Source organism: Oenanthe melanoleuca, chromosome 3, assembly GCF_029582105.1.
Source record: "Oenanthe melanoleuca isolate GR-GAL-2019-014 chromosome 3, OMel1.0, whole genome shotgun sequence".
In the NCBI taxonomy this organism is placed as follows: Eukaryota; Metazoa; Chordata; class Aves; order Passeriformes; family Muscicapidae; genus Oenanthe; species Oenanthe melanoleuca.
The window spans coordinates 51,833,565-51,850,910 of NC_079336.1; the positions used below are offsets into that span (position 1 = coordinate 51,833,565).

At 43.7% G+C, this 17,346-nt stretch overlaps 1 protein-coding gene across 6 annotated transcripts in view; it reads left to right on the forward strand.

Annotated features, from left to right (window-relative positions):
- The first annotated feature begins 377 nt into the window (after positions 1-377).
- L3MBTL3 (L3MBTL histone methyl-lysine binding protein 3) overlaps positions 378-17,346 on the forward strand; it is a 77,276-nt gene continuing 60,307 nt past the window's right edge. Inside the window, exons 1-2 of one of the 6 annotated variants that reach the window (XM_056487864.1) lie at positions 378-434; positions 10,173-10,284. In XM_056487864.1, the coding sequence (XP_056343839.1) occupies positions 10,183-10,284 (102 nt within the window). In that variant the 5' untranslated portion in view covers positions 378-434; positions 10,173-10,182. Of the gene's footprint in view, positions 435-466; positions 525-1,644; positions 1,832-2,348; positions 2,562-2,761; positions 3,075-10,172; positions 10,285-17,346 lie in introns of those variants that run through there. The other 5 variants (XM_056487865.1, XM_056487868.1, XM_056487869.1 and 2 more) reach the window with 5 other exon arrangements.

A 17,346-nucleotide genomic window follows, 5' to 3' on the forward strand; every position in this document is an offset into this window, starting at 1 on the left:
CGGCGCCCACCACCCAACCCCGCAGCACCCGGCGGGACCCCCGAGGACCGGACCTCCCCCACCCCGAAAAGTGCAAGGCGTTATTTTTGAAAGCGCCCAAAATAGCGCGCGGCTGCTGCACAAGTCTCCTTATTATTCCTCCAGCGTCGGCAGTAAATCAGGGGGAGGATGCACCTCCGCCGGAGCCCTCGGCGGCCGCCGCGTTTCGGGCGAGGGCGATGCCCGCCGCCGGGGCCGGGGCCGGGGCCGGCTGCGGGCGGCCGGGGCGCAGCGGCAGCGCGGCGAGGGAGGAAGAGGAGCCGCGGCGGCGGCGGCGGCGGCAGTTTCCCCTTTCCCCAGCCCTGGCTCCGCGGGCGCATGCTCACTGTGCCCGCAGCCCTGGACCATATTTGTCAGGACTACTCGAGAGACGGAGAAAGAGAGAATTTGGGGGGGTAAGGAGCGGCGGGTTCCGATCTGATCCGCAAGCCGTTTAGGGAGCCGCGATGGCAAAGGCTAGTGACGGGTTTTAATTTTCCCCCTAGGTGAGGATGAAAGTTAGAGAGAGCGCGAGAGATAAAGGGAGAGACGCACCTCCTCTCCCTCCCTTACGAAACGTATCTGGGGAAGGGGAGGGGGGCTTCTCCCCGACCACCTCGAGCAGAAAGGATGGAAGTTAATGCCGGGTAAAGTGGGCAAGTGACTCGCAAGTGGCTGGGGAGCGGCTGGGGCACCGGGGATCTCACTAAATCATAAGTGTACGAGTGTGAAAGAGGAACAAAAGAAAGAGAGAGGTGCCTGGTATTTCTTTTTCTCTTCCCAAACACATGAAGGGAGTACATGTATATATATATGCGCTGTATATTTATATACATACACAGGCACGCACGCACGTATGTATATGTACATATATATATACACGGGGGAGGGAGCTGTGGAAATGTGTTTGGGGGGGCCTTTTTTTTTGGGGGGGGAGTGGGTTCCGAAGGGAGGGGGAAGGGAAGGGGAGAGACATTTTACAGACTTGCCCCACCAATGAGCTTGTCAGTTGGCTCCATTTAATGACACTTATGGGGCACCGCCGTGCTGTTGGGAACAATGTGATGCGGGTGCCGCGGCCGGGCGGCGGGGGGAAGGTGGGGGGCACGGGTGTGCGTGTGAGCGCCGGGCGGGGAGGGAGCGGAGCGGAGCAGAGCGGAGGGAGGGGGCTCGCTGCCACCCGAGCCCCCCCTCCGCAGCCCCGGCTCTTTGTTCGCGCAGGCTGAAGGACGGGGAGAAGTGCGGGCTGCGAGGGGGCAATGCGCAGCGGAGAGGGGTGCGAAAAGGGTTTTTCGGTCGGAAGCGGCGAGAGGTGGCGGCTGCCGGGATATACCGGTTGAATGTGCCGTGGGTCCCCGTGTGCGAAGGCCTCTGCCAGCGCGCAGCGGAGAGTTTGTATTTTCCGTCGCTCCTGCACTTTGTGTGATTGTGTGCGAGAGATATTTAAAATATAATCATCTCCCAATTTCCGCCATTTTGGGGAAAGTTTGCACACACATACACATACAAAAAAAAAAAAAAAAAAAAAAAAAAAAAGGCAAGCTTGTAGCAATTTTTTTTTTTTTTTAAGAGACGAAAAAAAAAAAAGTCTTTTGCTCGAGTGCTCAGTTCCTGCCTCTGTGCGGTGCGTGCGCCGCGCTCGCTGCGGCAGACATGTGAGGCGGCGGGGGAACGGCCCCTGCCCGCTTCGGGCTGCGTGCGGCGGCGGGGGCCGGCGCCTGTCACCGCCGCCGGCTCCGCGGGCCGGCCTCGGGGGGCTGCCGGGGGCTGGCCCCGGGGTGCCGCCGGTGTGTGCGAGCGCACATACACGTGAGTGCGTATTTCGCCGACGACGGGGGCAGGGAGCGGGGGGGGGGCAGGCAGGGGCAGGGAATAGGACGCGGCTTTTCTGTTAAGTTGCGCGCTCTCGCCTGAAGTGCGGCCGGGGTGGGGGAGCGGCCCCCCGCGCACACGCCCGTCTCTCCCTCCCCGTCTCCGCAGCCGGTGCATATAACAACAGGATATAGGCACACTTGTTCTCGCTAGCGCGTGTGGGGCGGTGTTTTTTTCGGTGGGGGGGGGCGGAAAGCGATTTTTTTTTTTTTTTTTTTTTTTCGGAGGGGGGGAGGGAGCGGCGGCCGACGGGAAGGCGCTCCCGCGGAGCGCCCGCCCGCCCGCGGCCGGGGCTTCGGAGAGGCGGCCGGGGCTGCAGCGCCCGGGGCGGGGGGCGCCGCGTCGGGGCCGCAGCGGCGCCCGCTCCCCACCCCCATGGTTTTCCCCCCTCCCCGTCGGAGCGGGCGCACGCGAGAGCGTGAGAGAAAAAGTTGCAGCGCGGGGCCGGGCGCTGGCGGCTGCGGGGCCGGGCGGGGGCGAGCCCTCCGGGGAGGCGGCGTGTGCCGGCCCCTCCCGCGGGAAGGGGTGACTTCTCCGCCGAGGGATGCCCGGAGATCGGCTGCGAGCGGCCGAGGAGCGAGCCCCTGCAGCCCCCTAGAAAAAAAGAGAGCTCGCCCCCCTCCTCCTCCTCCTTCTCCTCCGCGCTGGGGGAGGGGAGGAGGGAGGAGAAGGTAACATTTTTTTAATTTTTTTTTCCTTTCCACTCTGAGGCAACCTCCTTTTCCCGGATCCCGGTCCCGCGGGGGGGAGGCCAAAGCGGGGGGGTGGGAAGAGGGAAAAAAAAAAAAAAAAAAAGGCGAGGGACCCGGTAAACAAGCGGAGTCCCTCTCTCGTTGTGCAACTTCCTCAGGAACACTTAACACCCAGTTCCTCTCCCACCCCCGCCCGCACCGCGCTCGCCCCCTCCGCCGCCCCCTCGCCGGGGCAGGGGGGCACTCTTCCCCCGCTCTGTTTAATTGCCCGGGGCGGGGGCGAAGGAAAAAAAGGCAAATTCGGGAGGGAAGCGGAGAGACTCGCGAACCGCTTTCCCCGAGCGCTCCTCCCGAAGAGCCGGGCGGGCGCTTTTGTCTCGCTGGTTCTGCCCGAGCCTGGGGAAGACGCGGACCTGAGCCCGGGTTTTCTCCAGAAAGTTTCAAGTGCAGCAAAAACACGCCGCAAAACTGGCCAAGGAGGGACCTCTGCTGGTAGGCCGCGGGCAGCCGGCGCCGGGGAGCGGCGGCCGCGCCCGCCGGGCCTCGCCGCAGCGTTCCGGCCGCGCCGCGCTCCGCCGCGCCGGGCGCCGGGCAGCGGGAGCGGCTGCGGGCAGCGGGAGCGGCTGCGGGGCACGGCCTGCGCGGAGCGGCGGGGGGCGCGCCCTGCGGCCCGGCCGCTTGTCCCGCCCGGGAGCGCGGCTGGAGCCCCCGGCGTTTGGGGCTGGAGGAGCGCTGCGCGCGTCGGGAGGGCCCTGGAGATGCGGCAGCCTCCCCCGGGCGCGAGGGTCACGGCCCCTTCCGTGTCTTTTAATTACCTGTGCTGTAGCAGCGCGGTGGAAAAGCTTTACAGCGAGAGGCGGCGGTAGTTACGTTCTTAGTTTTGTTCTATTTTCTTTATTTCTTCCGTATAGTTGAGTGGCACTGGACCGATCATTTTTGCTGTTTCTACTCATGAATGGATGCTCAGTCGTGGGTGCTAAAAATCAGGTGGTGAGCATAAATAAAGCTCATGATATAAAAAGTTCAGCCTATGTCATTTTAGGAAATAGTCTGTGCTCAGAATTGTAATACAGTTTTTCTTAATGCAAATCTTGAACCAATGCTTTTTACCGAGAAAGTTACCACGTTCCCAGAAGTCTATGTGATGAACATCTGTAAGAGAGAAACTCCCTGGAAGTGGTGGCTGAAGGCAGCAGAGCTTTCCACTTTTATCTGGGTGGTATATTATTTCTCAGTGAGACTTCAGCAGCTTTGGCTGTGGTCCAGTTGGTATCATGAACTGGTGCTCTAGTGAAGGTGGCTGAAGCAGTTGTCTTGGATGCTTGTTGTCGGTTGGGCAGTTGTAATAAACTCTGGTTTAGATTGTGATGTATGTTTCACATTCAATTTACTGAGGTTTTTTTGAGTGTTACTTTAAAAGTTTCAATAACTTGGTTGACTTCTTTTCCCCTAACTTGTTGAGTTTTATTTGGCATCACCTGTTCTGTGGAGAGAGAAGGTTGAGTTTTTGTGGACTGTTCAATTGACTCTTGTCTGTTTTTTAATACTGCTGGTAAGGAGGATGATGGGTTGTGAGTGATGGGTGTGAGAATCCGTGATGAGCTGGCATGAGGCTTACTGAAGAAAGTGATGGCATGTGTGTAGTCATAGCTTCTTAGTGCTCCAGTAGTAGGACTGCTCATCACAATGGGAGATGCCAGCAGCTCTTTGTGAATGGGGGAGGAAGGAAAGTCTATAAATGCAGTAACCTGCTGCATGTGTTTAGGAGCTAGAGAAGGTGAACTAATTGTTTATGAACAGCAGAGCTTATGGGAGCTGGTAATAACTAGTAGATGAGGAAGAGGAGGGCATAAGTCAGACAAAAGGGATGCTCAGATGGATATTGAATTAACTTTGGGTAGGAAATAATTTGAAACAGGTCAGGTGATAGGAGGTGTGAGGATTTGATGCAGGCAGTGTCTGCATAGGGGAAGGAAGAAGGAATAAATAAACAGAAGTTCTTTGTAGCTTTCTGTGCTTGGTTCAAGTAATTAAGAGAATTTAAGACATAGGATTTCAAAGTTGTTGTATGCAACTCTTACTATCTGAGTAGGTTAAATCTGTACTCAGGCCTGCACAAACAGTAACAGAAATAAGGGACCCATGAAAGCTTTGCAGAGGAAATGCTTTTCTAGTGTGAGGTACAGGCTGTTTATAAACAAGGAAAGGTTGTCAGTGGTAAGTTTCATTAGATGGCAGAATAGCTTCGGTATTGGGTAACTGTTGTTGTTGTAGTGTCTTGTGGATGTTTGAAAATGAGACAGTAGATGAAGGCTGTGTGTAACTGTTACCCAGTCTCTAGCAGTGGTACAGCAAGAACTGTGTTACCTTGCTGACAGAGACCAGACTCAGATGAGGACAGCATGAACCTCCTTTAAGCACTGGTTCAGGCTTCACATTATTTTTTAATGCTTTTGTACATTTGAGGATTTGTGGCCAGATTCTTTGTGTAGGGGAAAAAGGTTTAAAGCCAAAATATTGGGAAGCAGGAGCAAACATTCACAGTAGCTGTGGAGCATCTAGTAGTCAGAAGAGTAGCAACAGATAAAATAAGGTAAATAATGCTAAAGGGACATAATGGAGCTCTGATCCTTTGAGTGGCAGAGCTGTGCCCCTTTGTGAATACATATAAAAGCTATGTATCTCATCTTTAAAATACCTTGCTTGTAATAAACTTGAGCAACAGGCAAAATAGCAAATAACTTTTCAACACAGAGAATAGAAACATGGCAGAACTAGTACAGTAGTTTCCAAACAATGAAAAATTAGATTTTTGAGGAAAATGTCTATCTGAAAATACTTTTTTTCATGAAATATTAAAATGATTAAACCTTTAAACAGGTACAAGAAAAAACACATTAAAATGTGGTGGGTAGCATCAAAGAATTTTACCATTTCCTGCACTGTTCCTGTTGTGGTTGTTTTTCTGTAAGTGAAGAGTCTGGTGCAAAAATATGGAGGGTGAGAAAGAGGCAAGTGTGAGGTGTGCCCAGCTCAAAGAGAGGACTGTGAAAAGACAAGCAGGGCTCACCCCAGTGGGTTTACAGTCAATTGGCTTTGCTTTTGCTGTCACAAAGTTCAAACTTACTACTGTTGTCAAAATAGGGAGCTTACACTGCAAGGAGTAATTCTGCTTCATGTGGCTTTGGGAGTGTAACAAGTCAGTGCTGGTAATGTTCACATTCTTACATGTTAAATAAAGCTAAACTGAGTATCCACTTGTCCCTGGTGTCTAGAATTCGGTGTGTTTGCAGCTCTGGTACACTAAGTTGTTCCCCTCAGATCCACTTTGATTTCCTTATTTACTGGGTATGGGAAAATGTGTCCTTTTAGTTCATGGGTGCTACACCAGGCAGCCTTGGAGGGTCCAAAGTAAATGTATACAATATTAGGACAAAAACACTAACCTGTTGCCTTTGTTTCTCATCATCCATCAGTGCTGGTGTCACCTAGTCCAGTGGGGAAGAGGGACCATAGCTTGCCTGCAGAAGGAAATTGTCTCTCTTGGGATCTCTTTTTCCCTCAGAACTCACTCTTGCTGTCACTTGCTGTGACCTCCTCTGGTTCTGTGTTCCCAGTTTTGGGTCTCATAGGAGCTGTCAGCTGGGGAGAGGGTCAGAATGGGGAAAATTTGCTAGGCTGTCTTGTCATGGCATTTACAGAAATGCTCACATGTGCAAATAAAAATACATGGAGATGCATAAGAAAGGACAAATCACTGCAGACATGTTATGCCAGTCTGGCAATGATGACTGGTGGCTTTACTGCTGGACTCTGCTGCCCAGTGGCCAGTAATGAGTTGACCTTACTGGTTAGAAACCATACAGGCATTTCACAGTTAGTATCTTAGATGTTAACAATTTGGGTAGAGGTCAGGTAGCTTTTTAAAGCACTGACTGGAAGAAAGATTCCTATTACTAATTTCTGATGTATTCACTACATAACCCTATAATTACTTCAAAAACTACTTGTAAGTCTAATTGGCATATTCTGTCCTGCTTCTTTGCTTTATATCTTTAGACAGTCTTTCACCAGATGAAACTATCTAATTTTTAGTGCTGTTATTCTCAGTAAGTATCTCCTCTGTGAGGTACTCATTTATTGTTGAACCTGTTGATAAAAAAGAAGGTTTTTTAAAGGATGTGTCTTAATCTTATTTGATACACTTGTTTATTTTAATGACTTTATTACATATGTCTGAAACAAAGTTAATGTTGAAATATTAATATGCAGTACACTTCTCTTTTGGCTGTGAGGACTGAGATAGTTACATCCCTGAAGGCAGATTTTGGAGATGCTTTTGGAAGATGACTGTTCCAAGTACCTTACTATTATGTCCTTTCCTTCACATCAGATGGCACTTTCTGACAGGCCCCTTATTCATCTAGTATTTTTACTTCTTTTCTGGCAGTGCAGCAGCAGAAATGATACCAGATGAAATCATTGTAGAAGGAGTTATACTAATTCAAAGAACTACATCAGAGCTTTAAAAACAAAAAATTAAAGGAGTAGATAAGACATTCTTTAGTATTCTTTGTTCTGAGATTTAGATGTAACTATTGCACAGAGTTCTTCCTTTTTTAGTGCCTCAGTGCTGTAACAATTTTATTGGTCTGTATCTTGTTTCTTACTATCATTAGTAGAGGGATATAGGCCTATCTTTTATCTGTTCAAAGTCAGTAAAGCTGGAAACAGATATTTTGTTAAAAGTGATTCCTTTTTGTAAATTAATTTCTATCTGTGTTGCCCTGTGACCTTTTCATTCCCACCAAGAGCACTTCTGAAGTCTGCAGAATGTGAAATGTATACAGATTGTGCTTTTTACGTTGAGTTAATTTCAAAAGCAAAGCAATAATGAATGTCTCTAGACATCTTAAGAATGTATCATTATTGCAGTTTGTTACCTGAGGAAAGTTTCTTCCGTGCAATTAAGTCAGAATTTGTATGTATTCTTGAGACAAGTATGCCCTGAACATTTCAGTTACCAATTTTTCATTACCTTTCCTGGTTTACTCCCTAAGTAGGCTCTTTCAGTTTCCCACCCCCCATGTAATTTTCGTGTCTGTAATGAGAGGGGCACTGTGGGAGATGACAGCATCTGATGGAGCAGCTGTGCTGTCCGATGCTCCTTGCTCTGTGCCACAGCAGCTGCTGAGAGGGAACATTTCTCCACAGCCTTCCAAGTCTTTTCCTGATTTCTGTCATACCTTCTGCGGAAATCATTGGAGCATGTTTTCTGTAATAAACCACAGGAGGGTTGAGTGAAGTGTCCTCTAAATAGAATGATAATTTAAGATTACTTAGAGACTTCAGTTAATGCAGAACACAGCTTTGTGTTTGCTTAGCCAGGCTAATCTGGGGGAGCTTGTTCCACCAATGTGCTTGAACCAGCATGTTTCGTGTCCTTAAAACTTCACGGGTGCCTGCAGAGATCCCATTTTTCAGCTACTCCTTGGCAGCCTGGGTCTTGTGTTCTTGAGAGAAGTCCTGTGCTTCTGCCACTGAGCTGCAGTTCAGTTTGGTCAAGCCTGCTTGAATTGGTTTGCAGTACTACTTGGTACTCAGATCAGGCAGAGGGATCCCAAGTTGTATTGCAGGAGCTTGTCCTGAGGAGTGATTTTAAAAGATGAGATCTACAGCTTTGGGGAATTTCTCAGTTTACACTGAATTTGTTTAGATTTATTGATGTTTTTTAAAACGAATCTTTGTACGTTGTTACAGTTTTCAATACTTTCTAGCAGAGAGTTACCTAAAGATGGGGAAGATACATTGAATCATTTGGTTCTCCTTACTTCAAACTTGTCAGGTGAAAAACGTGAAGTTTTCTCAAAGAACTTTCTGTGAACCCTGCCTACCATATGAAATGAAGGGGAATGCAAAAGCTTTTGCTCTTAGCAGTGCATACTGACTAAGGTCCAGCTCCTGTTATCTTGTTGATAGCTGTGTAGTTGCTGTAGTATAATGAAAATATGCATGGAGTAAGGTGTTGCTGAGGTTTTTAAAGACTTCTGTTAAAAATTAAGAGGAAACCAAGTATGTGTCTATAGTGGTGATGTTACAGTGATTGTTACTATTTTTCTGATGAATACAATGTAAATTCGATTGTTTATCATGCAACTTAGTTAATTAAATGCTTTTCTCCTCAACGTTTCAATATAAAGCTTTTAGATTACTTGAGTTTACTTCTGCTTGGTTTGCATCTCTTTCTGTTAGTGGAGTGAACAAATAGCACCTTTTGGGTTGTTTGTTTGTGAAAAGTCAGGATCTCCATAGAGTAGCTCCAGATTCAGAGTGGGACCTAAGTTAGAAATTAGATTTTAGAAAATAAGGTTAAGCTCTGAGGAAGTTCTCTATCTATTTGAATTGCAACTACAGAAGCTTGCAGCAAAAGTTTACAATCTCCTAGTGGAGTATGAGGCTTAGAAAGTGTTCATTTAAAAGTTCAGAGAGTTTGCATTCTAAAAAGTTCGGAAAGTGCAAATTTCAAACGGGGTGAAATTTTGCTAATAGTTCACAATGACAGCTAATTTTGCCACAAATTATTTAAGCTGCTTGGCAGAGTGCAGCCGTTCTTCAGAAACAAAATTAGTAAGTTCAGATTCCACATTGAACAAATAGTAAATTAGGTGCCAGGCCACAGATTTAAAGATTGCTGAGTCTGTGAGAAGTGGAAAGGAAGAAGTTGGTGGCACTCACAACTGGCTGCTAGAAGCACTTGCAGTTCAGTGCAACTGATGGTGTGTTTGTAGCAGTGACAAGTGGTGAGCTGGAGCTAGGGGTCAGAGGCAAGTACAGTGTACTCCTGTTGCTTGTGCAAATATTTTATCACAGAAAGGGATGTCCACATGCACTATTTCTGAAGGTAAATATGATCATCTCTCCATTCACTGTTCTGAAACAGAGGGATCCAGTAAAGTTGAATCTTGCAAAGCAGTAGGTTTCTGTGGTATATATATGTGCTTCTCTACATGGAAATAAGTTTTAACAAATGCAATTCAAAATTTGGTGAAACTGTATGGAAACAGATAAAGAATATTCACGTGTCCGGAGTCAGACCAGTAAACTGATAGCTTTGAATTAATTTTGAAATTTTAATTTGAACTTGGGTAAAGCATTCATATCAGCATGCTATCCATTATTAAGGAAATGTAATTCTGTTAATCAGTGCTTAATGTATTTATTAGAGGCATGCACTCATGTCTTGCCTTTCCTAGAACAGATGTTTTTAAGTGTACTTGACATGTTTTCCTTATGTCAATTTATCTGCAGTTTGAAACTTTTATTTTCCCTCCAGTACAACCCCATTGCCTCCTAGTGTGTGAAACAGGTATTGTTTTCAAAGTTTTAAAAAGATTTCCCCTTATGTCATGCATATTATCACCCTTGTCATCAGTTGACCACATTGCCAGTGTGCAGAGGGAAGCATTTGATACAAATCTGTGAAATGCATTAGCAGAAATATCTGGTGATATAAACATTAAACCACTTAGAGAATTTTCAGATAACTTTTCTCTCTCTCTTTTTTTTTTTTTTTTTTTTTTTTTTATTTAGTACATGCATCATGAATGAATCTGCCTCTAGTGGAAATGGTCAGGAGTTTGATGTGTTTAGTGCAATGGACTGGAAGGATGGCATAGGTACTTTGCCTGGAAGTGACCTAAAGGTAAGTTATGCAATTTTTTCAGTAAGTGAAATAAAAATGTTAAACGACAAAAGAATGCATTTCAAAAGCTAGTGTGTAGGTATCTGCTTTTATGAATAAAACATGAATCTGCAGTTCTGAGTTAAGAGACTGTAGCCTGTTAGGTTTTAGCTCTGGTGTGTCTTGATTCAGTTTGTGGTGCTGGCACAGACAGCCGACATCCCCGTAGGAAGGCATAAATTAGCACTGCCTCACTATACAGACAGAATTAATCAAATGCACAAAATCCCAAAGAAATCTCAAAAGTGTGAAAATGCAGTCCACTTAGAGCATTATATTACTGTATCATTAAGAATTTTCATACTGTCATTGACTCTCAGGGTCTTACATTCTTAGGTATTTTTATTTCTAAAAACAGCTTATTTTTGCTGTGCTTTTGTCATGTGGGTGCCCAGAAAGATGAATAAAGTGAGTGCTTCTGAGCTGGTTGCAGTTTAGAAATTTGAATTATATTGGAGTAGTAATTTTGCTTACATTTTTCACACTGGTTGAGTTTCCTGAAGTAAATCATAACTCTTCTGTTTTCAGTTTCTTTTTACATATCTCATACTTCTTACTGTCATCAGAAGGTGTCCTTTGCTGTGCTTGCAATTTTGATATTAGAGACTCTCTTGTACCCATTTCCTCTTGAATAAAGTAAATATTTTCATATAATTCAAACTAATGGGTTTTGCTCATAGTTTTTTGAAAGGAATCTCTCAAGAAAATGTGTGGCATTTAAAACAACTTTTTATCTTTTAGTGCCTGATAGGATTTCTGTTGTTGAAGTAAAAATTTTAAAAATGTTTGAAATTTGGGGCATACGTGTTGTGGATATGTTTTTGTTGGTGTTTAGGTAGTTTCTTTGTTTGTTTTGTGAGTTTGCTTGAACTTTTGCTTTTAGTCACAGAGCAGTAGAATAAATTTACAGAATAATTTTCGTTGCAGGGGACTTCAGGCTACCACCCAGACTAAGTACCCAAGACCTCAGGGCGGGTTAGATCAGGATGCTCAGGATTTGGTTATCTGCAGGGCTGGAGATACCACAGTCTTTCTGGGCTACTCATTCCAGCATTTGTCTATGCTCATAGTACTTTTTTCCTTTTATGGATACTTTGTTGGAACCTCTCCTTTTGCAGCTTATGCCTGCTGCCTCTTGTCCTTCGCCTGTGTGCATCTGAGAAGAACCTGGCTCCATCCCCTCTACAACCTCCCATTAACTGCTGGAAGACAGCAGTAAAACATCTCCTTCTGTTCTTAAGACTGAGCAAATGGATTCACTCAGTTTCTTGCATGTCATCTGCCACAGCCAGTTCCTGGTTTGCTGGACTTGCTGCAGTATGTGAGTGCCTTTCTCCTAGCAGACACAGCAGCCTGCATCTGCTCTCATCAGTATTCACTGGAGGAGAATGGTGTGTTCCCCTGTCCTGCTGGCTGCCCTCTTGCTCAGGCAGCCTGGGGTGCTCCTGGCCACCTTTGCTGCCAGGGCACATTGCTGACTCATGTTCAACTCACAGGTTTTCAGTAAAGCTGCTCTTAGATAGTCAGCCCCTGGTCTGAACAAGTGCACGTAGATGCTCTGTTCCAGGTGCAGGACCTGGCACTTGCTTTGGTGGACCTTCATAGAATCTGGTTAGCCCATCTTCAGCTTACTTGAGGTCTGTCTGAACAGCAATGCTGCCCTTCAGTTCATCAGCCGTTCCTTTCAATTTCATAATTTGCTTTTCCTGCCTGTACTCATAGAGAAGCCTTTCTTATTGCCTTTGCTAGTTTATTCTCTGGCTGGGTTTTGAATTTCCTAATTCCATGACTGTACACTGTAGCAATATCACGATATACCTTGTCTATGAGGTTTCCTTTTCCATGTTCTACTTACCTCCTTTTCCTTTTTGAACTAAGTCAGGAGTCCCTGGTTCATTCATGTCGGTCTTCATCCACATTTGCTTAGCTTCTTGCACATTGACGTGCCTCGTTCTCCTGGTGTGAAGTCTTTGGAGTGAGGGATGGATTTCCTGGGCCTATTTACCCTTTTAAACAGTCTCCTGTAAGATCCTGCCAAGCAGATCTCTGAACAAGCAAACATATGCCTCTTCTGAAGTCCAGTGCTGCTGTTTCATTATTTGTTTCTCTGGCTTCTTTCAGGATTTCAGACTTCATCATCTCATGGTGATGATGATAGCCAAGGCTGTGATGAGCTTGTACATCCCTGAACAGTTCTCCATTTTTATGTCCAGGCTTTAAAATTTATTTCCATTTTAATATGCAACATTGTTTGAAAGGGAACCTAGTATTGCAGTACTTGAGCAATACAAAAGGGAGCAGTTCAGGAAAATATAATAATTTCATATAAGTCACTTGTTGCATTTTTCAGTTATGGTTACTCTTCGTTGAACAAAACTAAAGCAAAGTTTGAGTCACTAATGAGTAGAGGAATGGGAAAGTTTCCATGTAAAGTCAGGGAAAGGAATTGGAAGGTATCTCAGAGTAACTTCAAGAAGTCATGTAGAAGATTCTTAACTATGTCCTTTTCAGAAAAGCATGAGCTTCATTTTAAGGCTGCTGCTTTGTTTTTTTTTATATATTTATTTTAATTTGGAAGCAAACATACTTGATTTGTGAACAGAGATTCTTTCTTATGTCCAAGCATTAGGGAAAGTGCATTCAGAGGTGCAATAGTAGTCTACTCAGAATGGTGAAATATACAGAGTATTGGCCAGGCAGCTTCTTTTCGGGTTATGATTTGGGGGGTTTGTTTGCTTGTTCGTTTTTTTTTTTTTTTTAGATACAAAAGCAAGGGGTTGAAGAGGTGAAAGGGATGAAATTGAAATGTAGCCATTTTAAAACTGACTGAAGGAAGAATATTTTCTAACAATACGGAATTAGCCCAAGAAGGTCACTGTACCAGGAAACATCAAGATTCAGTGAGAGACTAGGTGTTCACACAGATACCAAAACAATTTGAGCTGTTAAAATAGTAAGGACTTTAAAGCTTTTATGATAATTGTAAACAGCTCGTATTTCAGGTTTGCTTCTAAATAGTGACAATTAAAATGGTGACTAATCACTTGAAATTGTAAATGTGATAATGGAAGATATGCTATGCTCTTTGTGGAATTCTCAGAGTAGGGTTAATGAGGATTATTTACCTGAACTCTCCTGATCACAGAGGATTTTACTATTGTGTCCTGAACCTAAAGAAAATGACCTTACAAAGCAGTTACTTATTGTAAGCTTGTGTGTGTCTTTCAAAAATTGTGATATCCTTGTTCCACTAAAGGTATCAAACCATTGTTGTGTATTTACATTGAAATGCACTTGAAAAATCTGGTGAAAACTCTGTAATAGCAAGATACTTAAAAACAAATGTTCTATTTTTACAGCTTGGTAATAGATTAGAGTGTCTGAGGCATTTTATAACAGATAATAAACGATAGCTTATATATCCATTGTAGACAATGTATTGCTTAAATTCTCAGATTTAGTCTTTCCTCTTCCCAAAATATTAGGGGAAATTGAACAGTCAGATTTGGTAAACTGTATTGTATCAAGATATTAACATTAAGTTAAACCTTTACCAAAATATTGACATTTTAATATAGACATTTTAGGCCTAATTTAAGTCTTTATTTTTAGTTGTATAAATCATATAGCATTTATATCAAGTATATATGAGCAACCATTCTTTTTAGAACCAATTCATTTTTGTGAATATGAGTTCCTGGATGACAAAAACTTGGTAAGACACTATTGTAAGTAGAGCAAAATGTTTTTGAAACATTTAAAAATAACTTTTCTCAATGTTTTCTTATAATTTCTTAAATCTAACTTTTCTTATGGTACAGAAGAACATCTACATCAGGAATAGATACCTGGATTATTTCTTTTTATTAGGAAGTCTTGTAGGCAATTTAATGCCTACCAGACTTCATTGAGATGGGCTGCACCAGGGGGCACTCACTTCCCAGTCTAATCAAAAGGAGGGAGAAAAATCGGATACCAAGCTTCCGTTCTCAAGCCACAGTCTCTTATTCCTGCATCTGTTTCTGTCCCAGTAAAATGCTGAAAATGGTCTTTCCTCGTGACTTTGGGCACTCTTAATTGTTAGGGTTTTGTCACTTGTACTTGGAGAAGGTTGTGGAAATAAATTCTTATACAGATTTTGTTAAAATAATCTTCAGCAAAAATAGTTAAAGCTCCTTGAACACTGCTTTGAGCATGCTGTGTGACAGATAAGTAGTGAGTAGTTGTGGAAAATGCCAGAATTTCAAATTACACAGGGAACAGGGAGAATTAAAAATTGTACAGTATGATACTGAAGACTGTGAACAAAAATTTTAGCATTGTATATTGGTTCTTTCAAGATGTTTAAATAAAACAGAAATCTTGAATTCCAGTAGAATTTAAAATAGTTTACAAATTACAGAATGCCTTCATGTGGCAGGCAAAGTAATGTATGCTCATCTGAAAAACATCAGTGCTTACCAGTTAGTTTGCATGGTGTGAATGTAAATGTGAAATGCTCCTCTTTTTTCTCTTTTTTTTTTCTTTTTTTTTTTTTTTTAAATTCTCTGTGCTGCATGCACACAGTTACACCATGGCTTCAAGATTTAAATATACTCATTAAATTGGAAAAGCTGTAATAATTTACAGTCACTTCCTACTGCAGTGACAGAAGTTTATGAAGTACTTCTTAATGCATTTTCTAGGGCTGTGTTTGGAAAATGAGCAGTTATAAACTGCATGGACAGAATTTTGGTTATTTCCAGCTTGCAAATTGTGCTTGAACGTAAAGAAAAAGAATTAAAATTTGATGATGAAGAAATTAACCTGTAAATAAAGTTGGGCAGCAAATATTGTAGGAAACCAAACAGAGTAGTGGAATTGAATGGTGTAATAATGGCCAGTGGTGTTTGGTATTTCCAGCAGTGCTGTAAAGAAGAGTGATTTGGATTGCTATGTTTCTGAATGCAAGGGTGCATCAACTCAGGGCAGTAATGTAACTCCTGCCTGTTCTGACATTGCATTCAAGCTTGCCTGAGATAATTAATGATTTCAGAACAACTTCTTTTCTCACACTGTTACGGAAACATCGGTAGTGTCTCAGGCTGTGCAAAGCTGTTCCTGTTCTCTCATGGCAGCATGGAGAGGCAGGGAGAGTCCATGAGAGTGATGTCAGTGGGAAACATCAACTACTGGGAGCTGGTTAAATCACTGCTGGCACTGCTGCTCCAGAGAGAAGATGGATTCCCTTCAGGGAAGGTGGTAAGGAGTTAGTGTAGGGAGCAGAAAGCAAGGTAGATGGGGACTTTCTCTGACCATGTGTGAGCCCCATCAGATCTACCTAGTGGCCTGGTCCTTTGAAACAGAATAAAGTTAATTTTATGTGGAATCTAATGTAATTAATTAGCTCTTGCTCTGCTTCATTGCCATTGTTAAAACTGGTTAAAACTTTGCAATGCTGTAAAGTGAGTGAACCTTATGTAAAGAAAAAAAAGACCAAAAAAGGAAATTTCAATATTAAAATGGTTAAAACTGCAGAGGCAAGAAACACTGGATTTGGGTTTGCCTTTGGCTCTTTACTTGTATTCCCTCGTGTGTATTCATGGTAGTCTTCCCTTAAGTGATCACATGGTGTTTTACCACAAAAACTCCTGTTGTATTTGCTGTAGATGCTGTTAAGCTTGCAAACAACTGGGCAGAGGGTTTCAGGCAGGAAAAGGAATAGTTTTGTGGTTGCTGCAGGTAAATCTCATAGAGGAATGCTTAGGACCACACTTATTTCTACCACAGCCTTTCTGTGCAATGCTGAACAACTCACTGGAACCACATTTTTGGCAGGTTGCCATTTTTTATTTGTTTGCTAGCTTGGGCATCCCATGAGATACTAGTGTTTTGTGTTTAGAAATATTCTGGCCGAAATAATTCGGAGCCAGGGTTGCCTTGTAGGTCAACTTCTGGATCAATAAGCGTCATCTTGGCAGGCCTTGACTTCTGGCTCTGTTGCTGATTTATGTGTCACCTTAAGAAAGTCTGTTTAGCTGCAATTTCCTGCTCAAGTGGAGATAATAAGGCAGACTGAGTTTGCAGTGTAGAGAAATCAGTGGGAAGCCCTCTGGTACTGAGATAATTCTTGAGCATTTGAAGTGGGATGGGGGGGTCTGGAAGAGCCTGAGGAGTGTCTAAGAATAAAGTAGATAAACATTACTGCAGACAAGACTGAGGTATTGGTATAAACTGGGAAAATGTCAGTCTCTCTTGCTAAAGGGATATGCTTTCTGATGGTACCTTAGCTTTCTGTTCAGTGATGAGAGAATGCTCCTATTGTTTTTATTTTTGGAAGGATATAATTTGATAGCAATTCCTTCCTGCTTGTGCCTGCCCAGATAGGAAAAAACCTTTTCTTTTTGGATGCAAATTGTTCTCTCTTCTTTGTTACTTCAGGATTAGCCTATTGCAGTGTTACTGAGGCATCTTAAAATCAGTCCAAGATTGGTGGAAGTGCTTGACTTTCTTGTTGACAGCATCATTCCAGTGAGAGTGGGTCTGGACTTGCCCCTTGGTCAGGTTGAGGAATTTAATTTCTGCTGATTATGATTTAGAGAGCCCTAGATACCCTGTGATCTCACTTCAGTTTTTCTTTTGCCATACTTGCAGAGTAGCAGTGTGCAGGCAGGATCCTTTCTCATCTTTGGAGAGGCAGAATTGACAGGTGCAGGAGCACATTTCCCCAGTATTCTCTATCCCTAAAAGAATCAAAATTTTGTGGCGAGGCAAGTGTAAGGGGTCACATGATTACTGAGTGCTTTGAAATAAGCTGGGAGCAGACTACTCAGAAGGATGAAGAGCTACCAAAGAGAGGGTTTTTGGGTTGTTTTTGGTAGGTGGCTGAGAATAGAGATTTTGTTTCAGGAGTTACTTTACACTGCATTGTAACTGTAATTGCTAGAGTGCCTAAAGCTTTTTTAGATACGTGTTCTTTGTTGGGATTTTTTAAAAAAGAAAATAAATAGGCATTCTGCTTTCAAACCATGTAGGGTAAATAAG